This window comes from Hypanus sabinus, chromosome 10, assembly GCF_030144855.1.
Source record: "Hypanus sabinus isolate sHypSab1 chromosome 10, sHypSab1.hap1, whole genome shotgun sequence".
Classification (NCBI taxonomy): domain Eukaryota; kingdom Metazoa; phylum Chordata; class Chondrichthyes; order Myliobatiformes; family Dasyatidae; genus Hypanus; species Hypanus sabinus.
In genome coordinates, this window is record NC_082715.1 from 106,383,583 (window position 1) to 106,406,691 (window position 23,109).

The 23,109-nt window shown below is 51.5% G+C and overlaps 1 protein-coding gene across 2 annotated transcripts in view; it reads left to right on the forward strand.

Annotated features, from left to right (window-relative positions):
* Nucleotides 1-23,109, forward strand: part of LOC132400937 (tau-tubulin kinase 1-like) — an 87,636-nt gene that overhangs the window by 21,085 nt on the left and 43,442 nt on the right. The window contains exons 6-7 of one of the 2 annotated variants that reach the window (XM_059982522.1): nucleotides 11,884-12,024; nucleotides 14,721-14,825. In XM_059982522.1, the coding sequence (XP_059838505.1) occupies nucleotides 11,884-12,024; nucleotides 14,721-14,825 (246 nt within the window). Of the gene's footprint in view, nucleotides 1-11,883; nucleotides 12,025-14,720; nucleotides 14,826-18,061; nucleotides 23,093-23,109 lie in introns of those variants that run through there. The other variant, XM_059982521.1, reaches the window with a different exon arrangement.

The window sequence follows — 23,109 nt, forward strand, 5'->3', positions numbered from 1 at the left end:
CTGCACCGCTTGACCCAGTGGCAGCAGGTGATTCAGATGGAGTACCTTGATAGGCCCTTTCCCATCCTCAGGTTTCACCCGGTAAACTGGCAGGTTCGGCATCTGGCTCTATTACATAGGGGCTGGCTGCCCATCTATCTGCCAACTTGTGCTTACCAGGGAGTCCCAAATTCCGTAAAAGGACCTGGTCTCCCGGCAATAATTGGACAAACTTCACCTTTAGATCATACCGCATCTTATTCCTCTGATTTTGTTTGGTAGCTGCTGCCTCGGCCAACTCGTACGCCCGCTGTAACTCCCTCTTCATGTCGGACACATACTTTAGATGGGACTTCCCGGATAATTCACCCACTCCACCCCCAAAACACAAGTCAATGGGCAACCTCGCTTCCCGCCCGAACATCAGATAATAGGGCGAATACCCTATAGCATCATTGCGAGTGCAATTGTAACAGTGAACCAATTGTCCAATATGACGACTCCACCTGCTTTTCTGCCCAATCTCCAGTGTCCCGAGCATATCCAACAGGGACCTGTTGAACCTCTATGGCTGAGGATCTCCCTGTGGGTGATAAGGGGTAGTCCTGGATTTCTCAACCCCAAGCATGGTCAGGAATTCATGGATAAGGCGGCTCTAAAAGTCCCACCCCTGATCACTATGGATTTGCCTGGGAAAGCTGTAATGCACAAAATACTTCTCCCATAACACCTTCGCCACTGTCATTGCCTTCTGATCCTTAGTGGGAAATGCCTGAGCATAGCGAGTGTAATGATCGGTGATGACTAAGACATTCGCGGTGTTGCTGGTGTCAGGCTCAATCGACAGGAAATCCACACATACCAGGTCCAGAGGTCCCGCACTCTGCAAGTGCGACAGTGGAGCCGCCAACGCTGGCAGGGTCTTCCTCTGGATGCAACGATGGCATCCCCTACAGTATTCTTCGACTTCCCCCCTCATCCGGGGCCAGTAGAACAGGTCTTTGAGTAATCCATAGGTCTTTTCCACCCCCAAGTGTCCAGAATCATCATGTAAGGCCTGGAGTACAGCCTGTCGATACTCCTCCGGCAGGACCAGTTGCCAACAGTGGGGTTGGTCCGGAGGCGCCGTTACCCGGTACAAGATTTGGTTCTTTAACTTCAACCGAGACCACTCCTTCAACAGAGGCACGCATGGGTGTTTCGCCTTCTCAGCCAACGCCCCATCCCCCTTCTCGACCGCTCTCCACACTGTGCCAATGCCCGGGTCATTTTGCTGAGCAGCTGCCACTTCCCCCGGACTCAGTTCCGGCAACTGTTTAGTCCGCAGTGCGGTCAGGTCACAGTAAGCTAGGGGTATGGCGTCGTCAAAAACCCCCAAATGGTCCACGGCTCGTTCCAGCCTCCCTCTTCCCTCGGCCTTCACGGTGATAACAAACTGACACATCGCCTTCACTCCAGGGGCAGGGACACTCTCCCACTCCTCATCCCTCTCCTGTTCCCCAGGCTCCTGACGAGACAAAGCATCCGCATTGACATTCTTGCTTCCAGGGCGGTACCTCAGGCTGAAATCATGTACCGACAAGGCTGCCAGCCACCGATGTCCTGTGGCATCCAGCTTCGCCGAAGTCAAAATATAAGTGAGAGAATTCTTATCCGTTCTCACCTCAAACCTGGCTCCGTACAGGTAATTGCCCAGCTTGTCCACCACAGCCCACTTCAGCGCCAGGAACTCCAACTTGTGAGTGGGATAGTTTCTCCGATGGCGACAAGCTTCGGCTGACAAAGGCTACCGGCCTCAATGCTTTGCCATGCTCCTGGTACAGAACAGCCCCGAGAGTCTCTCGGCTGGCATCCGTGTGCAGCACATATGGCTTCTGGGGATCGGCAAAAGCCAACACCAGGGCCTGGGTCAGTGCCCTTTTCAAAGATTGGAACGCCTCTTCACATTGATCATCCCATCTCGAGCCAAAAGGTTCCGCCGGGTTCCAGTATCCTCCAGCGTCCTGCCTCTGGTCCCCCGTCCTCTTCTTTCCCACCGGGGGATAGCCACACAACAGCTGAGTCAATGGGTGACACATTTTGGCGTATCCTTTCACAAATCGCCGGTAATACCCACATAACCCCAAAAAGGAGCGCAGAGCACCCACTTTCTGGGGTCTCGGCCAGGTGGTCACGGCCTCTATCTTGGTTGGATCAGTAGCCACTCCCTCTCGCGAAATGATATGGCCAATGTAGCTAACCGACGACTTGCAGAACTTGCATTTGTCCAGGGAAAGCTTCAACCCTTCTTCATTAAGCTGGCCCAACACCTTCAACAGCCTCTCCTCATGTTCCTCCAAAGTCAATCCAAACACTATCAAATCATCCAGGTACACCAGCACCTCTAACAGATTCATATCCCCCACAGTTCTCTCCATGAGCCTCTGGAAGGTGGCTGGGGCTCCCGATATGCCTTGGGGCATTCGTTCGAACTGAAAGAACCCCAGCGGGCAGATAAAAGCGGTCTTCTCTTTATCGCCCTCACTCATTGGGATCTGGTAATACCCCCTTCTTAAATCCAGCACACTGAACCACTTCACACCGCTCAGGCAGGCCAGCGCATCCTCGACTCTTGGGACAGTATATTGATCAGGGACAGTTCGCCGATTCAATGTCCTGTAGTCAACACACATGCGCACTCGCCCATTCTTCTTCCGTGCCACCACTATTGGGGACGCATAAGGACTTCGGGACTCAGCTATGATTCCGGCCTCCTTCAACTTGCACAAGTGCTGTCGCACGTCCTCAACATCTGCCGGAGTCAGCTGCCGGGATCTCTCTCGGAACAGGGTGTCCTCCGTTACCCGGATGGTGTGGCGAGTGCTTTTGGAGCAGCCAACATCAAACTCGCCCCGAGGAAAAACAGCTTCCATCTTCAGCATCTTCTCCACTAGCCGGTGTTTCCACTCCGGCGACACGGGGGAATCCCCGAAGTTAAAGACTTCAGTGGTCAGCTCCCTTCGATGCTCCGATCCCTCCCCGTTAGGGGTCCTCACTGGTGCGCTAGACATTACCGTCACCGGGAACAGATGTGCCAGCGGCATTCCCCTCTTAAAGGTGATTTCTCTTGCCGTGGTGTTCCTGACACTTACAGCTATATGCCTCGCATGTACCACCCCTGGTCTCTGAACTTCGGGCCTCACCAGTGCCCCCACCGGAAATCATGTCTCCCCTTCAAGATCGTCTGGGGCGTCTACTAACAGGGCTTCTCCCGTCGGCACTCCTGGGAATCTGGGGGTCCCCATCACTAGTGCTACCTCCCCGGTCGGATCACCTTGGGCCTCGCCTGCGTACACCACACCGTCCCTCGTTTACACTCCGGGTCCAGCCCTAGGGAGGGAACCCCTTCTTCGAACACTGCTCGAAACACTGGATGCACCAAGAGGGTCTCCAGAAAGTCTTCCCCCACTTTCTCCTTACAAGCTCCCAGGAGCCGTCGCACCACAGGGGAGTTAGTCCCCACCAGGAGGGCAGCACCACCAGTTTCCACCGGGTCAGGGCACACCAACACCAACACCAACGTCTCAATAGCTTCCGACACTCCCACATCGCCCTCCGAGAACTCCAATCTCACCGATAGGTACCCATCGTATGGGTAGTCAACCTCGCTCACACCCCAAATCTGCAGGGCGTCAAATGGGGTTACGGGCAAATGCTTTAGATATTGGTTGTAGAAAGACCGATACAATAAGGTCACCTGCGATCCCGTATCAAGAACAGCTTTTGCATAAATTCCCTCTATCCGTAGACCCACACTGGCACGGGGTCCTACCAGCCCATCCGGAATAGAAATGTGGGCACCCGGTGGTCCCCTGGCTGATCTCTGGGAATGTGAGTCCGTTCCCTCTCTGAGCCTCTCCTAAGTTTCCCGACACCTCTCCCTTTTTAGTCGTGGGGAGCTTGTCCTCCGCGGGACTCCTTGTCTCTCACAATCCCACCTAAAGTGTCCCTCCTCTTCACAGCTATAGCACACCCTCGGCCGCCCACAGTCCCGCCTGAAATGCCCCTCTTTCCCACAGTTAAAGCACACGCTGCCTGCCGCCCCTCCTCTCCCAGGACGGCTCCCGCTCCCGATCCACTGCACTGTTCGCCCCTGAGAGTGGGTACCTCCCCTGTCCCTCCCCTCCAGAGGGGGGTTCCCTACTCCCCAGGGGGTTGTCATTCCTTCACCCAGCCACCACTTCCTGTATTGCTGAGGATCGCTCCCGTAGGCCCGCACCCCTTTTCCGCCCCAACGCTCTCTCTTCCTCGCGCACCTCTCTAATCAGTTGCCCGAACGATGGAGGGGGGCCTTTCCTATAAACCTGCTGGATAGTCCACGCCACCTTGTCCTCCTCCAGAGAGCCACTGAATATCTGACTCATCCTCACGCTAGCCCCATCAGTCGCCTTCACTACCCCCCGGCGCCGCAGCCCCAAGAGCATCCCCTCCATCCTAAATATGTACTCGGAGAGCTTTTCCCCTCTCCATTGTTCCAGGCGTTGGAACTCTGCCAAAAGCAGCCAGGGTTCCCCTGACAACCCAAACGCTCCCTCCAAAACTTCTATACATTCCTCCACTGAGGCCCCAGGCTTCTCAGCTTTCAACTCCCGGACGGTTTTGGCTGCTAAACCCCTCAAACTTCCCACCAATCGCTGCCTCTTCTCCTCCTCCGAGCCGGGCCACTCCTCTAACATCAAGGATGTATGCTCGATCCAGGTCTCATAGTCCACCTCCCCGTCCGGAGTAGGCTTGGCTCCGGAGAACACCCCCAGCTTCAGCCGTGGCCTCTCGGCCACCCCCACCAGGGAGTTAAGTGCGGCTGCCAGCTCCGAGGCTTCCACCCTACCTGGGGGGCAGAGCCTAGTCACGACTCCCTCTTCCCACCTCCCTTTACTAGTGCCGGGCACCTCTAGCTCTAGCTCCTCCTCCGATGTCTCCTCAGCCTCATCCTTGTAGAAGGAGTGGAGCCTCCACAGCCCCTCCTCCCCCGGTACACTGACCGTCGCCGGCAGTTCCAACGTCCTGACGTCAGCACTCGTACTAACCAACACCCAGCTAGACTCCACCTCTTTACCACACCGTCTAGCTACCAATTCTACCTGCCCAATACCTTTTACCAAACTTAGCCCCCGCACTACTGCGTCTCCTGAAACTCGAAAATCCACTCCGCTCACTACGCATGCGTACTGCACCAGTACACCTTCAAATTCGCACCAACAAACAATCTTATCTCTGTCCATCTCTGCTCTGCTGCCTGCGCGACACCACAGCCCCTGACAATCCAATCTGGGATGAGCACCCCACAAATGTAACACTTACCCAAAAGGCTGGTATATGTCTAGGGGAAACGGAGATCCAGCCACTCACCAACCCATCTCCCGTTCGCGCTGGTGCTGTGAGAATCGAGTTTATGCCTCGCGCCCGCTAACAGTATCAAACCCACAACAAATACCATTATGAAATACATTTTAAAGAGTTTACTAAAATTAAAAGAGTATTAGGCAATACTATATATATGGAAAAAAACAAAAAGCGCCAACTTATCAGTCTGTTTAGTGCACTTGTTGGAGCTCAGCCATCGAACCATTCGACCCTTCGTCGCTTGCCTCTGACTTCCACGTCTTCCACCCCGGACTCCCTGGTGGTCTTCCGAGCGAACGTCCACCTCCCTCGGCGTCTTTCTCCCGACTCCCCTCACACCAAAAACCCGCAAAAACCCCTCCCCCAAGTTCCCAGCCTCACAAGACACAATAACATTCCCCATTGATTAACAAATGAATACAATTACCATATCAGCCATTCTAAAGCGAAACAATGGCGAGAGAAACACATATCCAACAAAGAAGCATTCCTACTCGTAACAAACCAAAGAAGCCATTTTGAGTAACATACACAGGACATTGTACACCAGTATAGCTGATGCCCTAGTAGGCTCAACGACAAACTACCTTATAGAGCCATCTCGTTAGCTTTACTGTCTATTTATGTGTGCAAGTACCTTTTAAGTATTAATGTATCTGTCCCATTCACCTTCTCTGGCCGCTAACTACTGAGCACGCTGATGTGAGTGTTGCCTCTCAGATTCTTACTATATCTTTCTCCTCTCATCTTAAGTCTATACCGTCTAGTTCTTAGTTCCCTAACCCTGAGAAAAAGACTGTTTCCAGTGATTCTCTCTGCCTCTCGTAACTTTATACACTTTTTTAAGATCCCCCTACAAGAAGTGTATGAGTTCAATAAAGGGTAAGTTTGGAGGGCACAAAGAGGAATGAGAGAGATCTGGTTGGCAAACTGAGGCAAAGTCCCAAGAGATTCTATGGCTATATTAAGAGTAAAAAGGTGGATGGGAGGGAATAGGTCCCTTAAGTATCAGCATGGCCATTTGTGTTGAACTCAAGGAAATGGAAGAGATTTTTAATAAATATTTTGATTTATGTTTTTCTGTTGATAAAATGATAGAAGTGAAGGAAGTGGGGGAAATGAATGGTGGTTTGGAACACATATATTTGGCAGGATGGAGGCTATAAAGGTGGTAAATCCACAGGACAGAACCTGGTGCATTCTCAGATCTTGTAGGACGCTAGAGTCATAAGATGGCACAGCACAGAATTAGGCCCTATCACCCAACTGCTCCATCCAAGCTATTGCCATTTACCAGCATTTTGCCTATAACTTTCTAAAACCATTCTGATCCATGTACTGTCCAACTGATTTTAGTAAGTTGTAATGTATCAGCTTCAACCACTTCCTCTGAAAGCTCATTCCACATACTTAGCATTCTTTTGTGTAAAACCATTGCCCCTTAAGTTTCCGATAAATCGTTCCCTTCTCACCTTCAACCAAGAGGAGAAATTATGGATGCACGTACTTCCACAATTGATTTATCTCTGACTATAGGTGAGCTTTTAGATGATTGGAGATAGGCTAATGTGGACCCATTTTTCAAAAGGGATGGCAAAAACAAACTGGGGAACTACAGGACAGTCTGATGTTGATGGTGGGTAAATTGCTGGTTAGGATTCTGGGAGACAGGATCAACCAGCATTTGGAGAGACATGGTCTGACTTGGGATAGTCAGCAAGGCTTTGTGTGTGGGAAGTTGGGTCTGCCAAATCTTTTGGAGTTCTTCAAGGATGTAGGTAGTGGGTGCTGTCTATATGGACCTGAGCAAGGCCTTTGACAAGATCCGTCATGGCAGGCTAGTCTAAAAGGTGAGATTGTGTGGAATGCAGGGGAAGATGGCTGACTGGATGTATAGGCTCAGTGAAAAGAAGCAGAGGGTGATGGTTGAAGGTTGTTTTACAGATTGGAGGCCTGTATTTAGTGGTATGCCATGGCGGTTGATGCTGGGACCTTTATAATTTATAGTAACAATGTGGATGTGAATATACAAGACATAGATAGTAAGTTTGCTGATGATACTAAAATAGGCAATATTGTAGGCAGAGTAGAAGTTTGTGATAAATTACTGGGGGGGGGGGTGCAGATCCTGATCATGTAATAGGGGTAGCTAGGACTAACAAATGGCAAGTAGCTGTCAACCTAACAAATGTGAGGTGTTAACATTTTTGGAAGATGAAATGAGGGTAGGACTCTCCTGGAGTGCACATGCACAGTTTGCTGAAAGCAACATCAAAGCTAGATAGGGTGGTTTGTTGGCGCTCATCGGTCAAGGTATTGAATATAGGAGTTGGAGTATATTGTTGCGGTTATATAAGACATTGGTGAGGCCATGCTTGGAGTATTGTATACAGTTTTGGTTGCCCTGATATAGGAGATATGTTTTAAAACCAGGAAGTGCAGAAAAGATTTACCAGGATATTGCTTCAACTTGAGGGCTTTAGCTACAAGGAAAGGTTGCATCTTCTAGGATCTTATTCCGTGGAATGTAGGAGATTGAGGAGTGATCTGATGGAGGTATGTAAGATAATATGGAACACAAATAGTGTAAAAGGCACTAGTGTTTTTTTCTCAGTGAGAGGGCGGTTAAAAACAAGGCAACATAGGTTTAAAATCAGGCATAGTTTTAAAATCTATATTCAGTGCTCCTAATGATGAAAGCCGGCATACCAAAAGCTGCCTTCACCACCCTGTCTACCTGTGGCACCACTTTCAGGGAACTGTGTACTTGGGAATTATTTAGACTAGTTTTATTAATTCTTCCCACACTTGTATCAGCTCCTCCCAGACTCTACCCTTTACCCTCACATTTAACCCACCTACCCACAGGTCCTTGGGGTGTGGAGGAAACCAAAGTGGTCACAGGGAAAATGTGCAATCTCCACACAAACAATGCTGAAGGTCAGGATCAAACCATAGAATGTACACCACCAGACAGGCCATTCAGCCCATGATGTTATAGCAATCTTGATGCCAAATTTTACAAAATATCCTCCTTTTGTGTATCATTCATATCTTTCCATTTCCTTCGGTGTCTGCGTAAAAACCTCTGAAATGTACCCAGCTGCCTGCTTCTATCACCACCCCGGTTCCCTATTCCAGGCACCCACTGCTTTCCACGTAACAAAAAAAATTTGCTCCTCTCATTATCTTTAGCCCATCTAACTTTAAAAACATGGCCTTTCTACCTGAGGAAGAGATTCTGACTGTTTACCCCATTAATGCGTCTCATTGTTTTAAAAACCTCAGCTTATGATACTCCAAGGAGAACAAGCCATGTCTGTCCAAGCTTTCCTTATAATTCATACTGTCTAATCCGGACAGCATCCTCTCCACATCCTTTCTGTAATGGAGCAACCAGAACAGCATGCAATACTGCAAGTGCAGATTAACTGAAGTTGCATATCACTGCAATAGGACTTCCTTACTCTTATATTCAACACCCCTACCAGTAAAGGCAAGCATTCGTACCCCTTTTCCACCTTATCCATTTGCATAGCCACTTTCAATGAACTACGCATTTGGACCCCGAGGCCCTTCTGAGAGATAAGAAGGCAGTGGCTCTACCTGCTGTGTTGCTTGGGTTTCCCAGTCATGTTTTCTTCAGGATTTCTCTTTCCATCAGCAGTCAGTCCACCATGACTCTTCTCTCCCCCAGTACACATACTCCTGGGGCCTGAGCCAGGTCCCTGAAGATGCTGACCAGCTATACCTGGTGCCCTTCTCTCATTGACCTCTCTACCTCTGTTATCCCATAGCACCACCTTCCCCCTCCCCCTCACCCCCACCCTTCCCTTGCGAACACAGCAACTCTCTCCCTCCCTCCACACCTCCCCACCACTCTCTCCCTAACATAACTCTCCCAGCCCTCCCTCCACACCTCCCCACCCCTCCTTCCCTAACACAACTCTTCCACCCCTCCCTCCATACCTCCCCACCCCTCCATCCCTAACACAACTCCTCCACACCTCCCCACCCTCCCTGACACAACTCTCCCACCCCTCCCTCCATACCTCCCCACCCCACCTAACGCAACTCTCCCACCCCTCCCTCCCTAACATAACTCTCCCACCTCTCCCTCCCTGACACCTCTCCCACCCCCCCTCCACACCTCCACATCCCACCTAACACAACTCCCCCAGCCCTCCCTCCACACCTCCCCACCCTCCCTCCCTGACACAACTCTTCCACCCCTCCCTCCATACCTCCCCACCCCACCTAACGCAACTCTCCCACCCCTCCCTCCCTAACATAACTCTCCCACCTCTCCCTCCCTGACACCTCTCCCACCCCCCCTCCACACCTCCGCACCCCACCTAACACAACTCCCCCAGCCCTCCCTCCACACCTCCCCACCCTCCCTCCCTGACACAACTCTTCCACCCCTCCCTCCATACCTCCCCACCCCACCTAACGCAACTCTCCCACCCCTCCCTCCCTAACATAACTCTCCCACCTCTCCCTCCCTGACACCTCTCCCACCCCCCCTCCACACCTCCCCACCCCACCTAACACAACTCCCCCAGCCCTCCCTCCACACCTCCCCACCCCACCTAATGCAACTCTCCCACCCCTCCCTCCCTAACATAACTCTCCCACCTCTCCTTCCCTGACACAACTCTCCCACCCCTCCCTCCACACCTCCCCACCCTCCCTCCCTGACACAACTCTCCTATCCCTCCCTCCACACCTCCGCACCCCACCTAACACAACTCCCCCAGCCCTCCCTCCACACCTCCCCACCCCTCCCTCCCTAAGACAACTCTCCCACCCCTCCCTCCCTGACACAACTCTCCCACCCCTCCCTCCATACCTCCCCACCCCACCTAACGCAACTCTCCCACCCCTCCCTCCACACCTCCCCACCCCCACTCCCTGACACAACTCTCCCACCCCTCCCTCCCTAACATAACTCTCCCACCCCTCCCTCCCTGACACAACTCTCCCACCCCTCCCTCCATACCTCCCCACCCCACCTAACGCAACTCTCCCACCCCTCCCTCCACACCTCCCCACCCTCCCTCCCTGACACAACTCTCCTATCCCTCCCTCCATACCTCCCCACCCCACCTAATGCAACTCTCCCACCCCTCCCTCCCTAACATAACTCCCACCTCTCCCTGACACAACTCTCCCACCCCTCCCAACACACCTCCCCACCCCTCCCTCCCTAACACGCCACCTGACCACCCCTCCCTCCCTAACACGCCACCTGTACATACCTCCACACCCCTCCCTCCCTAACACGCCACACGAACACCCCTCCCTCCCCAACACACCTCCCCTCCCTCCCTAACACGCCACCTGAACACCCCTCCCTCCCCAACACACCTCCCCACCCCTCCCTCCCTAACACGCCACACGAACACCCCTCCCTAACACACCTCCCCACCCCTCCCTCCCTAACACACCACCTGACCACCCCTCCCTCCCTAACTCGCCACATGAACACCCCTCCCTCCCCAACACACCTCCCCACCCCTCCCTCCCTAACACGCCACCTGTACATACCTCCACACCCCTCCCTCCCTAACACGCCACATGAACACCCCTCCCTCCCCAACACACCTCCCCACCCCTCCCTCCCTAACACGCCACCTCCCCACCCCTCCCTCTCTAACACACCACCTAAGCACCCCTCCCCTCCTAACACGCCACCTGAACACCCCTCCCTCCCTAACGCACCTCCCCACCCCTCCCTCCCTAACACGCCACCTGACCACCCCTCCCTCCCTAACACGCCACCTGTACATACCTTCCCACTCCTCCCTTCCTAACATAACTCTCCCAACCCTCCCTCCCTAACACCTCCCTCAGTCCTCCCTCCACACCTCCCCACCACTCCCTAGCATGCCCCCCACCTCTCCTTCCCTAACACAACTCTTCCACCCCTCCCTCCACACCTCTCCTGCTCCTCCCCACCCCTCCCTCCCTAACATAACTCTCCCATCCCTCCCTCCACACCTCCCTACCCCTCCCTCCACAGCTCCCTCACCCCTCCCATCCTAGCACACCTCCCAACCACCCATCCCTAACACGCTACCCAACCGCCCCTCCTTCCCTAACATGCCACCTGATCACCCCTCCCTCCCTAACACACCAACCAAACACCCCTCCCTCCCTAACACACCTCCCCACCCCTCCCTCCCTAACACGCCACCTGAACACACCTCCTTCCCCAGCACACCTACTCACCCCTCCCTCCCTTACCTCTGCATCCCATCATCCCCATCACAGCCCCTCCCCCTTCCCCAATACAGTACTTACCCTCCCTCCCCAGCACAACACCTTACTGCTTCTCCTTCCCACTCCAACACAGAGCTCTCCCTCCCTCCCCCACACTAAAAGATTCTGGACCTGTTCCTGTGTCTACCTGGAGGGAGTGGTGCAGTAGGGCTGTCGGGTTGGGGGGGGGTGTTACCACGCAGACAAAGCCCCCCCCCCCCACTCCGTTGCAATGCTGATACTTACTGTGTTCTCCAGGGCCGTAACCTTGCCGACCTGAGGCGCAGCCAGCCACGGGGTACCTTCACTATGAGCACCACCCTGCGCCTGGGCAAGCAGATCCTACAGTCCATCGAGGCCATTCACTCTGTTGGCTTCCTGCACCGTGACATCAAACCGGTGAGTTGTGGGTGGAATGGGGGTAGCTGGACGAGCAGAGAACCTACTGAGGCTGTGGCATTGGAGGTGAGGGTAGAGCAGAGGTTCTGTGTCTCTACCAGCACCACTGAAGGGCATTGACAACCTGCACAGTGCACCCAGTCTTGAGTACACTCTTTGAGGGGGTAGTTCATGTAGGGGAGTCTCACGACATTGAACAAAACATCCAGGTTTGCACTTGAGCACTGTCACTGTGTTAAGGGCTTAGAGTGGGCAGAATTTGTTAAATGTGTATAGGAAAGTTTTCTGCAACAATATGCAGATGGCCCTTATGAGAGGAGGCAACACAGGACATCCTGTTGGGAAATGATTGAAGCCTCAGTGCTGGAGCACTTTGGGACCAATGACTGTTTTAAAATATTTCTGGTGAAAGATAAGACTGGTCCGTAAGTTAAAATTTTAAAATGGGGTAAGGATAATTTTGATGGTATTAAGTAGGAACTTGCTAAGATTGATCTGGGAGAGGATGTTTGTAGGTAAAAGGATGCCTGCTAAAGGGAAGTGAGATGGGTAGAGATCAGGTTCAGTGTGTTCCTGTTGGAGTGAAGGGCAAGGCTGGCAGGATTAGGGAACTCTAGTTGATGAGGGAATCAAACAATTCCCTTGAGTACATTAGCAAACCAGGAAGGTAAAAGAGTTATATAACAAATAGGGGTTTAAAAAACTAGAAGATTCCATTAAGTATATTAAAAGTAAAAGTGTAATTAATGAGATAATAGGTCCCCTTAAGAATCAGTGTAGTTGTCTGTGTGTGGAACCACAGGAAATGGGCAAGTGTTAACAGAATACTTCTCATCTGTACTTACCATGGAGAAAGTCACAGAAGCTAGCGAGTTCAGGAGGGAGAACAGTCGTGGAACATAGCAATATCTGAGGAGATGTTGGTGTTTTTGAAATGCACAGAAGTGGATTAATCCACTGGGCCTGACCAAGTGTCTCCTGGAACAGTGTGAGAAGTAAGGGAAGAACTTGCTGGGAACATGACACTGCAGGTACTGTAATCTGAAGCAAGAGAAAACAACTGCAGGAGGAGCCCAATGGGTAAAGCAACGTTTGTGGAGGTAGAGGAGTAGTCAGTATCTCGTTCATACCTGGCATCAACATTATAAGTTTCCACTGCCCTGGTTGGGATTTTTGTAGCTTCATTAGCCACAAGGGAAGTACCATGAGACTAGAGGATACTTAATGCTGTACCTCTGTTTAGGAAGAGCTGCATAGTCAAGCCAAAGAACGACAGGCTGATGAGCCTAACATCAATGGGAAAGGTACTGGAGGGGGTCCAGAAAAATGAGATCTATCTGTATGTATAAAGGCAACAAATAATTGGGATAGTCAGCATGGCTTTATGCATGACAAATCAGGCCTCACATATGATTAAGTTTTTTCGATCAATGGACCAAAAGGATTGACAAGGTAAATATTTGTGTGACAAGGTCCTGCATGGTGGGTCACATGGGATCCAGGATGCCAAGCTAGCAGTTTGAATAGAAAATTAGCTTGATTGAGGGAATCCAACCGTGATCGTGGAGTGTCGTTTTACAGACTAGCAGGTCTGTGACCAGGGTGTGCTGTGGGGATCAGTTGTTGAACATGATTAGTAATCCACAGAGTTGTACAGTATGTTTGCAAGTAACACCAGCATTGCTGTTGCAGTGGGCAGTGAACAAGGTTGTTTAATGCAGAGAAGATTCACCAGGATGTTGCCTGGATTGGATGGCTTGGTTATGGGGAGAGATTGGATAGGCTAGGTTTGTTTTTCCTGGAGTGAAGGAGGCTGGTAGATTGTGAGAGGCATAGATAAGAGTAGCAAAAATAAGAGGATGTAGGTTTAAGGTAAGAGGATGGTGACTTACAAGGGACCTGAGAGCTAAGCTTTATTACACAAACAGTGGTTGATAACTGCAACTCACTGCCAGAAGATGCTGGATGACATTTAAGAGGCATTTAGACAGATATTTAAATAGGCAAGGCATCGTAGAAAGATACAGTCCTAATGTGGATAAATGGGGGTGATTTTGATGGGCAAAGAGGTTAGCATGGACTGAGTGAGCTGAAAGGCCTGTGTCTGTGCTGTATGACTTTGATTTTATGTGTTGCTGATAAATACTGGAGGTTTGTGTCCATTTCTGGCCCATACTTTGGGAACTGTGGGGAGACTTTGGATGTGTGACCAAGAAATTCACTAAGGTATTTCAGTGATGAGGGAATTAATTTCTGTGGACAGACTGCAAAGCCTGGGGTGGTTCTCCCTGAAACTATTGCAGAGATTGAAGCAGAAAACACATCCCAGTGGTGTAGGGGTTGGGCAGCAGGTCAGACGGAGATGAGTTGAGTGGAGGTGGCAGTACAAGGGCCAAAAGTGATGGGAGGCAAACCTGTGGTTGGATTGGGAATGCACTGCGGAGAGGAGGAGTGGGGGCAGATTTGGTTACAGCATTTCAGGGGAAGCTGGGATGTGTCAGAGGGCAGTGTTTGCAGGGCTGCTACCAACAGGATTGTGCACAGAAACAGGACAGCTTCAAAGGGCCTATTGGCTGCTTCCTTTGTAACAGTGCTGTGGGACTGAGTGTTCCCGGGGCAGCTGTAGAAGAGGTGGATATTGGTGATGGGTAGACAGTGCAGCATGAATTTCACTCTCCCTTTCACCCATCCCACAGTCAAACTTTGCAATGGGGCGTCTTCCCTCCACCTTTCGAAAGTGCTACATGCTGGACTTCGGCCTTGCACGCCAGTACACCAACACAAACGGAGAGGTTCGGCCGGTGAGTGACAGACAAAGCAATTACGTGAGTGTGAGATACATTACCCAGTGAAGGTGTGTGTGTGTGTGTCCTATCCCCCAGTGAGGGGCAGTGTCTGTGTGAGACACATTCCCCCAGTGAGAGTCAGTGTGTGTGTTTCCTATCACCCAGTGAGGGTTGTGTGTGTGTGTGTGTGAGAGAGAGAGAGGGAGAGAGACCCACCCCCAGTGAGGGTCTGGGTGGGGTGTGTCCTATCCCCCAGTGAGGGGCAGTGTCTGTGTGAGACACATCCCCCCCAGTGAGAGTCTGTGTGTGTGTTTCCTATCACCCAGTGAGGGGTGTGTGTGTGTGTGTGTGTGGGAGAGAGAGACCCATCCCTCAGTGAGAGTCTCTGTGTGTGAGAGAGACCCAGCCCCCTGTGGGGGGGGGAGAGGTGTGTGTGTCCTATCCCCCAGTGAGGGGCAGTGTCTGTGTAAGATACATCCCCCCCAGTGAGAGTCTGTGTGTGTGTGTGTGTGTGTGTTTCCTATCGCCCGGTGAGGGTCGGGTGTGTGTGTATGTGTGTGTGTGTGTGTGTGTGTGTGAGAAAGAGGGAGGGAGACCCACCCCCAGTGAGGGTCTGGGGGGGGGGGTGTGTCCTATCCCCCAGTGAGGGGCAGTGTCTGTGTCAGACCCATCCCCCAGTAAGGGTCTGGGGGGGGGGGTTGTGAGAGACCCAGCCCCCATTGAAAGTGTGTGTGTATGTGTGTGTGTTTCCTATCACCCAGTGAGGGTCTGGGGGGGCGGTGTGTGTTTGAGAGATCCATCCCCCAGTGAGGGTCTGGGAGAGCGGTGTGTGTGTGTGAGAGATCCACCCCCCAGTGAGGGTCTTGGGGGGGCGGTGTGTGTGTGTGAGAGATCCACCCCCCAGTGAGGGTCTGGGAGGGGGGGCAGTGTGTGTGTGTGAGAGATCCACCCCCCAGTGAGGGTCTGGGGGGCAGTGTGTGTGTGTGTGAGAGATCCACCCCCCCAGTGAGGGTCTGGGAGGGGGGGTGGTGTGTGTGAGAGATCCACCCCCCAGTGAGGGTCTGGGGGGCGGTGTGTGTGTGCGAGAGATCCACCCCCCAGTGAGGGTCTGGGAGGGGGGGCAGTGCGTGTGTGTGAGAGACCCAGCCCCCAGTGAGGGTCTGGGGGTGGGGGGCGGTGTGTGTGTGTGAGAGATCCACCCCCCAGTGAGGGTCTGGGGGGCAGTGTGTGTGTGTGTGAGAGATCCACCCCCCCAGTGAGGGTCTGGGAGGGGGGGTGGTGTGTGTGAGAGATCCACACCCCCAGTGAGGGTCTGGGAGGGGGGGTGGTGTGTGTGAGAGATCCACCCCCCAGTGAGGGTCTGGGGGGCGGTGTGTGTGTGCGAGAGATCCACCCCCCAGTGAGGGTCTGGGAGGGGGGGTGGTGTGTGTCTGTGTGTGTGTGAGAGATCCACCCCACAGTGAGGGTCTGGGGGGGGGGGGTATGTGTGAGAGATCCACCCCCCAGTGAGGGTCTGGGAGGGGGGATGGTGTGTGTAAGAGATCCACCCCCCAGTGAGGGTCTGGGAGGGGGGGCAGTGTGTGTGTGTGTGAGAGATCCACCCCCCAGTGAGGGTCTGGGAGGGGGGGCGGTGTGTGTGTGTGTGTGTGTGTGTGTGTGTGTGTGTGTGTGTGTGTGTGTGTGTGTGTGTGTGAGAGATCCACCCCCCAGTGAGGGTCTGGGGGGCGGTGTGTGTGTGTGAGAGATCCACCCCCCAGTGAGGGTCTGGGGGGGCAGTGCGTGTGTGTGTGTGAGAGATCCACCCCCCAGTGAGGGTCTGGGGGGCGGTGTGTGTGTGTGAGAGATCCACCCCCCAGTGAGGGTCTGGGGGGCAGTGTGTGTGTGTGTGAGAGATCCACCCCCCCCCAGTGAGGGTCTGGGAGGGGGGGTGGTGTGTGTGAGAGATCCACCCCCCCAGTGAGGGTCTGGGAGGGGGGGTGGTGTGTGTGAGAGATCCATCCCCCAGTGAGGGTCTGGGAGGGGGGGTGGTGTGTGTGAGAGATCCACCCCCCAGTGAGGGTCTGGGGGGCGGTGTGTGTGTGCGAGAGATCCACCCCCCAGTGAGGGTCTGGGAGGGGGGGTTGGTGTGTGTCTGTGTGTGTGTGAGAGATCCACCCCCCAGTGAGGGTCTGGGGGGGGGGTATGTGTGAGAGATCCACCCCCCAGTGAGGGTCTGGGAGGGGGGATGGTGTGTGTGAGAGATCCACCCCCCAGTGAGGGTCTGGGAGGGGGGGCGGTGTGTGTGTGTGTGTGTGTGAGAGATCCACCCCCCAGTGAGGGTCTGGGGGACGGTGTGTGTGTGTGAGAGATCCACCCCCCAGTGAGGGTCTGGGGGGGCGGTGCGTGTGTGTGTGTGAGAGATCCACCCCCCCCCAGTGAGGGTCTGGGAGGGGGGGGGGTGGTGTGTGTGAGAGATCCACCCCCCCCAGTGAGGGTCTGGGAGGGGGGGTGGTGTGTGTGAGAGATCCACCCCCCAGTGAGGGTCTGGGAGGGGGGATGGTGTGTGTGAGAGATCCACCCCCCAGTGAGGGTCTGGGGGGCGGTGTGTGTGTGCGAGAGATCCACCCCCCCAGTGAGGGTCTGGGAGGGGGGGTGGTGTGTGTCTGTGTGTGTGTGAGAGATCCACCCCCCAGTGAGGGTCTGGGGGGGCGGTGCGTGTGTGTGTGTGAGAGATCCACCCCCCAGTGAGGGTCTGGGGGGCGGTGTGTGTGTGTGTGTGTGAGAGATCCACCCCCCCAGTGAGGGTCTGGGGGGAGGTGTGTGTGTGTGAGAGATCCACCCCCCAGTGAGGGTCTGAGTGTGTGGTGCGTGACCCCCCCCCCCCCCAGTGTCGGGATCCTCCGCTGGATAGACAGTGTCTGTTGCTCTCAGCTGGGACTGTTTGGTGGGGCTGAGTTTTGAGATGCTGAGAAAGGACAGAGGGTGTCTCTGAGTGGGAGAAATGCTGGTGTCCTGGGACTGTTTGATGGGGTTGAGTTTTGAGACGGTGAGAAAGGGCAGTGGGTGTCTGTGACTGGGGGAATGTTGGTGTCCTGGGACTGTTGTGAGAAAGGGCAGTGGGTGTCTGTGACTGGGAGAATGTTGGTGTCCTGGGACTGTTGTGAGAAAGGGCAGTGGGTGTCTGTGACTGGGAGAATGTTGGTGTCCTGGGACTGTTTGATTTGATGGGGTTGAGTTTTGAAGTGATGAGGAAGGGCAGTGGGTGTCTGTGACTGGGAGAATGTTGGTGTCCTGGGACAGCTGGTAATGAGTGAGAAATGGAGAAGGGAAGCAATGTGGATGTTGAGGTTTGGAGCTGTGTATTGCAGATTAGCGAGCATCCTTCATGTGTGTGCTCAGAATCTCCAGTACTTTACTTCCCAGGCTGTTTGTTTCCCAGTCAGAGGAGATGCTCAGTGTGGGACTGAGAAAGTTCCCCACAAGGACTTTCCTCCTGTCACCCACAGGTGCTGAGGGACCATTCTGGGAGGCCCGGGTTAGAGATGCCTGTGCAGGTCTGGATGAAGGGAGTGGTGGTGAGCACATATGGAGGAGATGGTGGCGTGCAGCTGAGAATGGTCACTTGTGTTCCTGTAACTGCAGCAGTTTCTGTTAATGGCCTCAGGGCTCCACTTCCCTTTAGTTCACTGATGCACTTTGTGTCTGTGTGACATCTTTCAGCAGCAGTGTTAACCCTGACCTTAGGCAGGGAAATGGGAATATGAAGCAATACCAGCAATCAAATTAGAGACAGGAGTCGCCCCTCGCCCTTCCAGCCCAATGAACCATTTAATGAGATGGCTTTGGTAACTTGAATGACATTCCTTGTCTGTCTGCTCATTCACTCATTGATTATCAGGAACTCTTCTCCCTTGCTCTCACATTCACAGATCCGATCCAACTTTTCTTCTGAATGACCACTCAAACATTCCAGATATCTCTTCACTAAACTGAACTGCTCCCAAAACATCTATATCCTTCCTTAAATATGATGGCTAATCCTATACACTGTACTTCAGATGTGGTCTCAGCAGTGACTTCCCTAACTCATTCATAATTTCCCTACTTTTGGACTCACTTTTTCTTACAGTAAAGATTCTCTTAGTTTTTCAACTTGCTGGATTTTATGCAGCATAGAAAAGGACTCCAATTCACCACATCTATGCTGAGCATCAAAACTACTTTAATCTCACTTTCCTACATTAATTCCATATCTGCCTATACCCTGATCATTTGCATTCCAGTCTAGATGTCTCTTAAATGTTGTTACTGTTCCTGCCTGTACCACCTCCACTGGCAGCTCATTCCAGATATCAACTGAAGAAACATTCTCTTCAGGTCTCTTTTAAACCTCCTCCTTCTCACCTTAAACCTGCACCTTCTAGTTTTAAACACCCCTATCAAGGGATATAGACACTTCATATCTACCCTATCTACACCTTGCTTAATTTTATATACCACTATTTTGTCATGTTACAGCTTCATTTATTCCCATTTATTTAATCTTTCCTGATAACTCAAGCCCTCCAATCCAGGCAACATAACAGTGTAAGACCATAGGCCATAAGACATAGGAGCAGAATTAGACCATTTGACCCATTGAGTCTGCTTCGCCATTCAGTCATGGCTGATCCTTTTATGCCCTCGTCAGCCCCATTCCTCGGCCCTCTCCCCATAGCTTTTGATGTTGTGTCCAATAAAGAACCTATCAAGCTCCATCTTAAATACACCCAACACCCTGGCCTCCACAGCCACCTCTGGCAACAAGTTCCACAGATTCATCACCCTCTAGCTAAAGCAATTTCTCTGCATCTCTGTTTCAAATGGATGCCCCTCTATCCTGACGCTGTGCCCACTTGTCCTAGACTCCCCCAACATGGGAAACATCCTTTCTACATCTACTCTGTTCAGGTCATCCAACATTCAAAATGTTTCAATGAGATTCCTCCCGCCCCCCCCCCCATCCTTCTAAATTCCAGTGAGTACAGACCCAGAGCCATCAAATGTACCTTGTATGATAATCTTCCCATTCCTGGAAACATCCTTGTGAACCTTCTCTGAACCCTCTCCAATGCCCGCACATCTTTTCTTCAATGAGGAGCCCAAAACTGTTCACAATACTCAAGGTGAGGCCTCACCAGTGCTTTATAAAGCCTCAGCTCTGCTCTTGTCTTCCTCATCTGTGGCTCTACCTGCAAGTCAACCCTTAGGGTATTCTGCACAAGGACTCCCAAGTCCTTTTGCATCTCAGATTTTTGGATTTTCTCTCCATTTAGAAAATAGTCCACACATTTATTTCTACTACCAAAGTGCATGACCATGCATTTTCCAACATTGTATTTCATTTGTCACTTTCTTGCTCATTCTCCTAATCTGTCTTAAGTCCTTCTGCATCCTTTTTGTTTCCTCAACACTACCTGCCCCTCCACCAATCTTCGTATCATCTACAAACTTGGCAACAAAGCCATCTATTCCATCATCTAAATCATTGATACACAGCATAAAAAGAAGCAATCCTAACACCAACCCCTGTAGAACACCACTAGTCACTGGCAGCCAACCAGAAAAGGATCCTTTTATTCCCGCTCACTACCTCCTACCAATCGGCCAATGTTCTAACCATGCTAATAAGTTTCCTATAATACCAAGGGCTCTTAACTTGGTAAGCAGCCTCATGTGTGGCACCTTGTCAAAGGCTTCCTGAAAGTCCAAATATACAACATACACTGCATTCCTTTATCTGTCCTACTTGTAATCTCCTCAAAGAATTTAAACAGGTTTGCTAGCCAAGAATTTCCTTTAAGGAAACCATGCTGACTTTGTCCTATCTTGTCCTGTGTCACCAAATACTCCATAACCTCATCCTTAACAGTTGGCTACAACATCTTCCCAACCAGTGAGGTCAGAGGTCAGGCTAACTGCTCTATAATTTTCTTTCTGCTGCCTCCCTCCTTTCTCAAAGAGTGGAGTGACATTTGCACTTTTCCAGTCCTCTGGCACCAAGCCAGAGTCCAATGATTTTTGTAAGATCATTACTAATGCCTCCACAATCTCTACCATTACCTTTTTCAGAACCCTAGTGTGCAGTTCATCCGGTCCGGGTGATTTATGTACCCTAAGTTCTTACAGCTTTTTGAGCACCTTCCCTCTTGTAATAGTAACTGCACTCACTTCTCTTCCCTCACACCCTTCAACATCTGGCACACTGCTTGTGTCTCCACAGTGAAGACTGATACAAAATACTCATTTAGTTCATCTGCCATCTCCTTATCCCCCATTAATATTTCTCTGGCCTCATTTTCTATTAGTCCTATATCCACTCTCATCTCTCTTTTATTTTTTACATACTTGAAAAAGCTTTACTATCCACTTTGATATTGTTTGCTAATTTGTTTTCATATTTATTCTTTCCCTTCTGATGATTCTTTTGGCTGCTCTCTGTAAGTTTTTAAAAGCTTCCCAATCCTCTATCTTCCCACTAATTTTTGCTTTGTTTTATATGCCCTCTCTTTTGCTTTTACATTAGCTTTGATTTCCCTTGTCAGCAATGGTTGTATTATTTTACGATTTAATTTTTTTTTGTTTTTGGAATACATCTATCCTGCACCTTCCTCATCTTTCCTAGAAACTCATTTCACTGCTGCTCTGCTGTGGCCCCTGCCAGTATCTTGAAACACTAACTGAGTCCCTTATCTAAGCTTTCTGTCTTAATTTCCTTCTCAGAATTCCCTTGAGTCCATCTGGGAGAATTGGTTCATGGCAGCCACATCCACCCTTCCTCCTGCCTCTGTCAAGGACTGCATTCAGTCCTGTTGACTGTCACTGAGTACCACGCTCGGTCCTTTGTAAAGAGGAACATTAGACATAGTAATTGGCCATTCCCCCTCTTGTTACTATCCAATCATGCCATCAGAGATCTTTCACCTTTTTCTCAGTTTCCTGCATCAACCCCATATCCTTGAATCCCCTTCCACTGAACATTGAAAGTGTTCAGTGGCTGAACCTCCACACCACGAATTTCACACTTACAAATGAAGGAGCTTCTCCTTATGTCAGTCATTCAACAGTTGACATCTCAATCTAAGATGGGGTCCACCTCCCCACCAGACTTTTCGTTCAGAGGAAACCATCTCCCTACATCCATCCAGCCTGTTGAGCCCTGGGAGAATGTTGTATGGAAATAGATCTCTCTTGATTCTGCTGGGCTGCTGTACACTGCTGTGGAGTGCCTTGTTAAAGACAACGGGGCCTTGACAGTGCCCTTGCAGTTTGGGAGGAGTGTGTGTCAGGAGCGCCCCATGTTTATGTGGAAACATTCCTGTGCCTTCTCCTTAAGAGTGATGGGTTTGGTTCCAGGCAAACCAGACGTAAAGGTCATCCTTTCAGCTTACACCAGTGATGTCCTCCTCACGGTCACTGACCTTGTTGACTTAAAGATAATGCAAGAGTGCTAGCAGATCTTCTCGGCACCCTCTCTGCAAGAGTCATCTGGGAAAAGTGTACTGGTCTTTTGATGGGTGGACTGCTTTCTGGAGGGGTTAAGACCCTTTGCATGGAGCACCACGCTCCTCTATCTTGGTCTATCTGAACTCCACTGAGGAGGCTTGGCCGGTGAGCTAGCAGGATTTGGAAACAAAACTCTTTGCCTGGCTGAGACATTGGACGAGCCTACTTCATGCAAATTTGTATTTTGTAATAAAAAAGGGCAATGTCGCGGGAGGGGCAGTACTGAGGGAATGCTGCATTGTTTTATGAAGGCTCTCTGTATGAAGTGGAACAGGGAACTACTGCATTCATAATAAGGACGAAAAAAGCCGGAAAAATTCAGCGGGTCAGGAAAGAAAAGCAAAGATAAATGGAGAAGTCCTGTCAAGAGGGCTTTGATTTGAAACTCTGCTTCTCTTTCCACGGATTCTACCTGACCAGCTGAGTGTTTTCAGCCTTTGGTTACATCAATTTGCAGCATCTGCAGGGTTGTTCTAAACCACAGTGTGTGCATGCAAGGTGTGTGTGTTGAGAATATTGTGAAAGAGTGCTGCCAGGAGAGGTAGCAACCTGCTGCAGGACCCTTCTCCCTGCTGCTGGATGTGTGTCCCGCTGCCTCTGTGCACAATCCTCTCATTAATTTTGCTGCTTGTTCTGTTTTGTTTCTCCTTTTTGTTTTACAGTTTCTGTTGGATTACTCATGCTTATGTTCCTTGAAGTCTTAGTTTGATGGTCAGATCTCCCATTCCCTGCATGTGTCCAAGGTTGTGCAGTGAGCTGTGAGTTTCCATCAGCC